Genomic DNA, 9,345 nt, shown 5'->3' with positions numbered 1-9,345 from the left:
TCTCTCTCTCTGCAACAATTTTTGCCTAATTTAATCTAAATAAAGGCAGGCTTCTCTCTCTCCCTCTCTCTCTCTCTCTCTCTCTCTCTCTCTCTCTCTCTCTCTCTCTCTCTCTCTCTCTCTCTCTCTCTTTAGCCTGTGTCGCCAAATTTAACTCAGGACCCGACGCTGTTGCAGAGAGTCTGTGTTTATTGGTGAATGCTTTGTATTTGTGGGAGAAAGCCTCAGTTTGTTGGGAAAAGCCGTTATTTGTTGAAGAAAGCCTGTGTTTGTTGGAGAAAGCTTTTGTTGGGAAAAGCGTTTTTTGTTGAAGAAAGCCTTTGTTTGTTGGAGAAGGCTTTTGTTTGTTGGGAAAAGCATTTTTTTCGTTGAAGAAAGCCTCTGTTTGTTGGAGAAAGTTTTTGTTTGTTGGGAAAAGGAGTTTTTTTGTTGAAGAAAGTCTTCGTTTATTGAAGAAAGTCTTTCTTTGTTGGAGAGAGTTTTTTTATCTTGAAGAAAAGCTTTGGTAACTGGAGATAGCCTAAGTTAGCTAGAGAAGGCTTTTGATGGAGAAAGTCACTGTTTGTTGGAGAAAGGCTTTGTTTGTTGGAGCAAACCTTGTTAGCCTGAGAACGCGTTTTTTGTTGGAGTAAGTCTATGTCGGAGAAAGTCTATGTTTCTTGGAGAAAGGCTTAGTCTGTTGGATAAAGCTTTTGTTTGTTGGAGAAAGCCTTTGTTTGTTGGAGAGAGCCTTTGTTTGTTGGAGACCCCTTTCCTGTTGGAGAAAATCTTTGATTCCTGGAGAAAGGTTTAGTCTGTTGCAGAAAATCTTTGTTGGAGAAAAGCCTTGATTCCATTTCACTCCCAACAGATCTCTCTCTCTCTCTCTCTCTCTCTCTCTCTCTCTCTCTCTCTCTCTCTCTCTCTCTCTCTCTCTCTCATTAGCTCTTCATTTCACATTCCTCCTCTCACATTCCATCATGGCGTCTCATCCCTCTTGATAAAAGAATTCCAGACATCACTTGTTGCTCTGCGCTTTTTCTCCCGATTTTTTTTTTTTTTTTCGTTTCCATTCCTCCCAGCCACTGGGTCTCCCCACCGCCACGTTTTCCCCAGTGGGACGGAGGAGGCGGTCGCCCTCGTCCTCCTCCTCCTCCCCCACTGTGACCAACCCCTGGGTCCCCCTGTTCCAAAATGGGGGTTTAGTCAACCCAGATAATTTATCAAGGGGGAATTCATTTGAGTGGACTAATATTTACCCACTATTTCTTCTGTGACCCAGGGGGGGGGGGGGTTTTGGAAGGGGATCTGCCCCACTGGTGAACTCCCCTTGGGGTTTTTTCTGGTGGGGTGAATTCAGTTCTGTCATGTGGGGGTGGTGGGGTTGGGGGTGGGTTGTGCTTAAATGTGGTCCTCTAGAGGTACCCCTTGAAATTGGTAGATCAGTGAAATATATATATATATATATATATATATATATATATATATATATATATATATATATATATAAATATAAATATATATATATATATATATATATATATATATATATATATATATATATATATATATATATATACTGTATATATAATACACCCACTCTCTCCCAAATGAAAACCCAAATATAGACGCCTGGAATATGAAAGGACTGGAAGAATAAAACAGCTGCGCTCTCTCCCTCCCCCCCTCTCTCTCTCTCTCTCTCTCTCTCTCTCTCTCTCTCTCTCTCTCTCTCTCTTTGTCGCCAGGTGTTCAATGTAGCGTATGCGTCTGGTAAAGACAGCTTCTGATATTGGCTCGGCAAATGCATTACATGCTTCAGGACGTCTGCCTGCCTCTCTCTCTCTCTCTCTCTCTCTCTCTCTCTCTCTCTCTCTTGTAAAGATATCTTCCTTAGTTTTTGTCTATTTATTTGTCTATTATATATACACACACACACACACACATATATATATATATATATATATATATATATATATATATATATATATATATATATACATCTGTTAAATTTAATATTAACTGATAATCCCTGAAAACATTTATTTCCTTGTCTTTATTCCAGCAATGCCAAATCTCGCGGAATCTATTTTTTCATTCCTGCGTTGCCAAATCCCAAATATTTTTTTTACATTCCTGCGTTGCCAAATCCCAAATATTTTTTTGCATTCCAGCGTTGCCAAATCCCAAATATTATTTTATTCCAGCGTTGCTAGATCCCAAATATATTTTTATCCAACGTTACCAAATCCCAAATTTTTTTTACATTTCAGCGTTGCCAAATCCCAAATATTTTTTTTTTTATTCCAGCGTTGCCAGATCTAAAATATAATTTTATCGAGCGTTGCCAAATCCCAAATATATTTTACCATTCCAACCCTTCCAAACCCTAATTGTTTTTTCCCATTCCAGCGTTGCCAGATCACAAATGCTCTTTTTCATTTTATTCCAGCGTTGCCAAACCCTAACAGTCCCACTGTCCCAAAATGATAATAATAATAATCTTTAAACTTTTCTGTTGCAGCGTTGTCAAATCTAGGCGTCGTGTACAGCGAACAGGGCCGTCTGAAAGAGGCCGAATTTGCCTACAGAGAGGCGCTGAGACACGTCCCGAACATGGCAGACACGCATTACAATCTGTAAGTTGCTGCCCGTTTTCTTTGAGTTGATTCCCGTTTTCTTATCGGGAGAACTATCATAGTTTTATAGCATTAACTATTATAGTGTCGTTTTATTCATTTGGGATATTTATTTTGTTGCATTGTGGGTAAATATTATGTTATTCTTTTAGTGGAATATAAGTAATTTTCAGGGAAATTTATGATAAACAGTTTGTATAATATCTGATGAGCATTCCATTTTCTTTGCACTGTTGTCATTGCACGGGATATTGAAGGGGAAACCAATGGATTTTCATATGAAGGGAACAGTCATTTTAAATATGTAAATAAACACCTAATATACTTTACAATTTCAGAGTGAAAGTTAGCTTTCAGGGAAGAACAACCATTGAATATATAAAATACTCTAATCTACTTTACAATTTCAGAGTGAAAGCTAACTTTCAGAGAGAAAATCAGTAAAAGAAAAGCTTTATTTCTCTCATATCACAATCACGAGACTGAACTGATTCATTTATAAGAAGTCTAAGGCAGATTCATACAATGATCTGGTAGTTTTTTGGCAGCAATTGCTCGTTTTCTATGAAGAGACGCCATGAATGAATCCCATTGTAATCAAAGATCGAGCTCGTTTTCTTTAGAGGAGGGACTATGATAGACTTTATAATTCGAGTATTTAAAGACCGTTTTCTCTTGGATTTTGTTTTGTGTGAAGACTAAACAAAAATGTGAATAAAAACGTGATGAAAGTTAGTACGAGTTAGTTTCTTTAGAAATGAATTAAATTGAGGTTTATATCTTTTGTTATTGAAGTAAATTCATTTGAATGTTAAAGGTCTGAGATTCTATCTAACCGGAATATTGCTGGATTCAATCACGCGAAATTTGAACACGCTAGAATCAGTCATTTAAAAGAAAATGTAAGTTGAATTATTATTATTATTATTATTATTATTATTATTATTATTATTATTATTATTATTATTATTATTATTATTATTATTATTATTTAAAAATGCCACAATTTGTCAATTCAGTTTAGCCTGAAAAGCGCTACAAAAATGGCGCAATTTGTCAATTCGGTTTAGCCTTAAAAACGCTACAAAAAAATGTCGCAATTTGTCAATTCAGTTTAGCCTGAAAAACACTACAAAAAATGGCGCAATCTGTCAGTTCAGCTTAGCCTTAAAAACACTACAAAAACGGCGCAATTTGTCAATTCAGTTTAGCCTTAAAAACGCTACCAAAAATGTCGCAATTTGTCAATGCAGTTTAGCCTTAGAAAGCTACAAAAATGTCGCAATTTCTCAATTCAGTTTCATTTCAACAGAGGTCTGCTGCTAGCCTCCAGGGGGAAGTTGGAAAGCGCTATCGAGAGCTACCGCGCAGCGCTAAGGAGTCGGCCATGGCTAGCGCAGGCGCACTTGGCGCTGGCAGCAGCTTTCCAAGCGATGGATCAACCTGACAAGGCTTTGAAGGTATGCAAATGAAAATACTTATTTTTTTAAAATTTTCCTGCAAAAAAAATATGGTACCGGTTTTGTCTGTCCGTCCGCACAATTTCTGTCCGCACTTTTTCTGTTCGCCCTCATATCTTAAAAACTACTGAGGCTAGAGGGCTGCAAATTGGTATGTTGATCATCCACCCTCCAATCATCAGTCATACCAAATTGCAGCCCTCTAGCCTCAGTAGTTTTTATTTTATTTAAGGTTAAAGTTAGCCATAATCGTGCGTCTGGCAACGATATAGGTCAGCCCACCACCGGGCCCTGCTTAAAATTTCATAGGCCGCGGCTCATACAGCATTAGACCGAGACTACCGAAAGATAGATCTATTTTCGGTGGCCTTGATTATAAGCTATTCAGAAAACTCGATTGCGCCGAAGAAACTTCGGTGCAATTTTTACTTGTTTTTATAGATACGTGACTGACTTTCAAAGGAAACGGGTCTAAACTGCGTCCGTATTAATTGATGGAATTAAATTTCTGTAAGACTAGTGAATGTCGATGGTACCTGCTGTATTTGTTTATAATAATGGTCTCTTTTATCCAATCTAATCCTTTCCTATCATTTTTATTTTATAATCACTCATTTTTAATCATTTTTGATTCAGTCATTGTCTTCCCTTCGTCCTTTATCCATATTTTATTTATTGTTTCTCTAAAACTCTTCATTATTTTATGTTCATCATCTTTCCTCCATCTTGTAAAAAAAAAACCCTGCGTCTGCCTTAACGAACTTCTTATCATTTCTTCATCATATTTTATTCTGCATTATTTCAAATATAAGAAAGTCTTCCCCTCCCCCATTTTCCTTCCCCTTCCCCCAGAAAAAAAATAAAAGCCAAAAGAAAAATAGAGGGAGAAAAAAGAAGACTTTCCCTGGATCCATTACACTGATTACCTAGCGATCAGGGAATTTCCCCTGATTGGCATCTGGGCTAGGGAGAATAAAGCGCGGCTTATCTTTGTACCTTCATTGGCTACAAATAAAGATTATTTTGGGGGGATTTTTCGGCGGGCTTAGGTGGTCCATTAGGAAATGAAAGTTTGTCGAGGTGGTCCTCATTACTTATTTATTTTGTTTTTTATTTATCTAGTTGTTTTTGCTATTAATATATCGCCATGTGATTGCCAAAAGGATTAGTTATCTTTTCCGGATTTTAACCTGCACTGTCTTCGAAGGCGTCTTTGTCTGTCCGTCCGCACTTTTTCTGTCCGCCCTCAGATCTTAAAAGCTACTGAGGCTAGAGGGCTGCAAATTGGTATGTTGATCATCTACCTTCCAATCATCAAACATACCAAATTGCAACCCTCTAGCATCAGTGGTTTTTATTTTATTTAAGGTTAAAGTTAGCCATAATCGTGCTTCTGGCAATGATATAGGATAGGCCACCACCGGGTCGTGGTTACAGTTTCATGGAGCGCTTCTCATACAGCATTATACCGGTGGCCTTGATTATACGCTGTAGCAGCTGTACAGAAAACTTGTTTATTTTGTTTCCGTATATGTTGAATCAGGACCAAGAGGATCTTGGCCAGGAATTATCAAGACTAATACTTAAATTATCACTATTATTCCCATATTGTAAAAAGGTAGATTCTTCACTGAAGTTTTCTTGCAACATGGAGAGATTTCTCTGTGGAGTTTGTCTCTCCTACCTTCTAATACCTTCTAGTTTAGCGAATTAATCATTGGAAATCAGGTAAAAATAAGAAATCTACTGAAACAAAAAGAGATTTCTCTGTGGAATTTGTCTCTTTTACCCCCTAATACCTCCTAATGTAACTAACTATTAACCGAGGTCAGGTGGAAATAAGAAATGTGCTGAAACATGAAGAGATTTCTCCATGGAGTATGCTCGTTTACCCTCCAATTTAACAAATAACTGACTGAGTGTCATAAAAAACACAAAAATCAATATTGTCACACAGGAAGACTCAGTCACCAATCAACGTTATCAACATCATCCTCAGGTACTGAAAGAATGCCGTACCACCGCCTCAGCTCCTGCGAGGGACGGCTGGAGCCACGCCTGGGCGGTGACGAGCTGCCACAAACGCCTGGCCCACATCCACATCGTAGCTGGCAGGCCTCACTCTGCCTTGGAGGAGTTATCTCAGGCCTTGAACCTCGCCCCTGAGGGCTACCCAGTCCACACGCTCCATACACTGACAGCTGAGGCCCATTTAGAGGCCGGAGAGTACAGGGAGGCTCAAGAGGTGCTCTCCAGAGTTCTCGCTCTCCACCCGCACCACGTTCCTGCGCATCTGGCCTTCTCCAGGATGCTTCAGGCGAATGTAAGTGTTGTTTCTGTATTTGACAGTAACCTGGAAGCTTCCTTTTGTGTAGCATCCATTGTGACACTTCAGAGGTCTTTGATTTTGATTGGGTAACTCTCAGTTTACTCCTTTTGCTGTAAGCCCTGGGCCTTCATAGTCCATCCAAGGGAAATAAAATAACCTGCAAATATATCACCACAGCAATTTTACCATGTCACTTGTGTACTTTTATTAAACTTTTAAGATAACATAGAATGCTAAGATACAAAATATCTGCTAACTCCAGGGCAGCCGCGTGGAGGAAGCAGAGCAGTGGCTGAGGAGGGCAGTGGCTTTGGCTCCAAGTGATCCCCATGCTCATAAACACCTTGGTAAGAAGTTCATTTTAGAGTTATCCCTAAATATTTGCCTTGTTTCAAAACCCCAAGACATTATAGGAAGATGTTTTATGGAAACAAAATCTATAGGAATATCTTAGCACCTACAGTATCTACTATCTATGTAAATTTCGTTGCCATATTGATTCACTGAGATATGGTTCCAGACTTTCTTTTTGTAAAGCCAAAATTTAGCTGTTCAAACCATTCTTCTCATAAATCTTAAATTTAGTTGCATCAGTGATACTATCCCTCTCTACCTTGAGAGTGTCAGTCCTTAGTTTGAATTACAGATTCTTACATTTTCACCTTGTTATGCCATTGCCACATTTTCCCTAAATGTATTTGATCCTATTTCTAGCTTCGTATTTCAGGACTGTCCAAATCCAATTTAGGAATATTACCCAAAGAACTTATCAGTTCACTCTGACAGTTTCATTATCCCTTTCATTTCTCCCATTCTGTCTAAAGGTTACTGGAGCCAGTTCTAATTATTTTCTTAAAAGGACCATAAAATCCACCTTTCATTGCCCCTCTGTACATGATACTAGCTTATCATTTCATGCACAGCTTTTCTTATCCTTTGCTTTCGCCCTTCCTCTCAGGAAGATGTCATCTAGATCTCACATGTCTCTTACGGGCTATTTTGGTCATTTCTACCCAACAGGTCAGCTACTGCTCGAACAGAATCGTGTGGAAGAGGCGGTGAAGGCCTGGCTAAGAGCAGCTATGTTGGATACCCAAGACCACACGGCAGCTTTCAATGCAGCCACTGCTCTCAGACTTGCAGGGAGCCATCAACATGCCGAGAACTTCTACAGGAGGGCAGTGCAACTGCAGCCTCAAGTAAGTCAAGAAAGAGAAACATGATAATTGAGTAGAGTACCTTCAGGTTATGGATGTTATCAGAAAATTAACCCTGCAATTTCTGTTTCAATTTTTGTTCTGGTCAGTCCATTGCTTTGGCTCTAAATATCTGTATTATGTGTGTGAGATATGGAGCTATTTGTTTAGTCTTGTAAGTCTCCACTATTGTATGTTGTAATACAAAAGAGGAATACTCTAAAATATAGAAAACAACATGGATGTATGTTATTATGAACCCAAAGTTATGGTCCCACCCAGCAGATCCTTCCAGAATGATAAAGATGTGACCACATTTGGACAATAATATCTGATCCAGAATAGCTAATGGCTCAGATGAAAAAGAAATAACATTAAACGATTTTACGAAAATGCTTTGCTTTTCCAGGACGTTTCCAGCCATCGAAACCTGGGGGCAATCCTGCACCTCAACGGGAAACTGGAAGAGGCTCGCAAGCACTACGAGATAGCCCTGAGGCTCTCTCCGGGCGATCCCCAGACAACGACGAACCTCCATCGTCTCAAGGCGTTGGTCAGCAAGAAGGGCATGTCCTAGTGAGTCAGGTCAAGCAAGGTGTCTTGTTCAGAAGCTGCCAGCAGAGTTAAGCTCTGTATGATGAGGAAAGCCTGGAACGATATTGTTGGATTACTAGTCAGTCTTGCCACCAAGTGGTACCAAGACCCTCGCGACGGAGTTACGTCAAGTAGCCTCAATCTTCCAAGAGCTCACGGCACTGGTTAACTAGTGCAGTACCTTGTTCACAGCTCACTTTGGCACCAACTGGTGTCTGGACTCTCTCTGCAGGAGCTGCCAAGTGGCTACAAACCTGCATCAGCGACAAGGACTGAACCGAACTTAGGGTAGTTCCGTGCGGCCATTTTCCTAAAGCTCTTCTTCTTCTCGTCGTGGAATATGAAAATAGGTAAACTTAAACTTGAAGGTGATTGTCATTTCACCTTCTATTCTTGAAGACCCTGTGCCTGGAAATGCTGGGGTTGCGACCGCGCGCAGAATGACATTCAAACGAAAGCCAGTAAAATTCAATTTAAACTTTGTCGTCAGCAGTATTGGAGCACTGTCTAGGTTACTGCAAATTAAGAAAATGTGAAGTGTCTTTGCTCATTGTTTGTCATCAACTTGAAATGTAAGATATTTCCACAGTTGGTGAAAAGCCACAATGACTGGTGAAAGCTGGAAGCCTACTGGTCACATTCTGTAAGCTAATTCTTATGGGAGAGGCAATCCACCCACAATTTAGGTCTTTGCCTGTTTTGTCATTCAAATGTCACTTGACTAAATCAAGTCTGATAAACTACAAAAAAATAAAAAATGTTTATTTTACCAATTCCATACTCAAGAAATGATTTCCAAAAATGCTCAAATTGAGCTGTGTGTACAACCAATGCTTTAAGAATTTATTTTTTGATTCTAATAAATCACATGTACTGAATAAAAAAAAAACACTGACAGCTATCTAGAAATATTAAATACGAATTTTTTTCATAATCTAGAACACGAACACTGATGCTCATGCGTCCATAACACATGAACACACACTTACACAAAGACAATTACAGAAACAGTCTCACTCAGTGAAACCGGACAATTGAGTGCTTATAACAAAATATCTTTGCAGTGTGATAGTTCCATAATTCAATATGTAAACGGACTGAAGTATTATAAATGTGTTGCAGTCATCCTGATATCACACACCCATATA

At 39.1% G+C, this 9,345-nt stretch overlaps 1 protein-coding gene across 1 annotated transcript in view; it reads left to right on the top strand.

The window, feature by feature from the left end:
* Positions 1–9,086, top strand: part of LOC136829825 (protein O-mannosyl-transferase tmtc2-like) — a 93,148-nt gene extending 84,062 nt beyond the window's left edge. Inside the window, exons 7-12 of the mRNA XM_067088778.1 lie at positions 2,504–2,618; positions 3,931–4,078; positions 6,078–6,401; positions 6,670–6,754; positions 7,428–7,606; positions 8,013–9,086. Coding sequence (XP_066944879.1) covers positions 2,504–2,618; positions 3,931–4,078; positions 6,078–6,401; positions 6,670–6,754; positions 7,428–7,606; positions 8,013–8,180 — 1,019 coding nt within the window. The 3' untranslated portion in view covers positions 8,181–9,086. The remainder of the gene's footprint in view (positions 1–2,503; positions 2,619–3,930; positions 4,079–6,077; positions 6,402–6,669; positions 6,755–7,427; positions 7,607–8,012) is intronic.
* Positions 9,087–9,345: the final 259 nt, after the last annotated feature.

This window comes from Macrobrachium rosenbergii, chromosome 45 (genome assembly GCF_040412425.1).
Source record: "Macrobrachium rosenbergii isolate ZJJX-2024 chromosome 45, ASM4041242v1, whole genome shotgun sequence".
Classification (NCBI taxonomy): Eukaryota; Metazoa; Arthropoda; class Malacostraca; order Decapoda; family Palaemonidae; genus Macrobrachium; species Macrobrachium rosenbergii.
The sequence above is the reverse complement of the archived record's forward strand: the minus strand, read 5'-3'. Positions and strand labels throughout refer to the sequence as shown.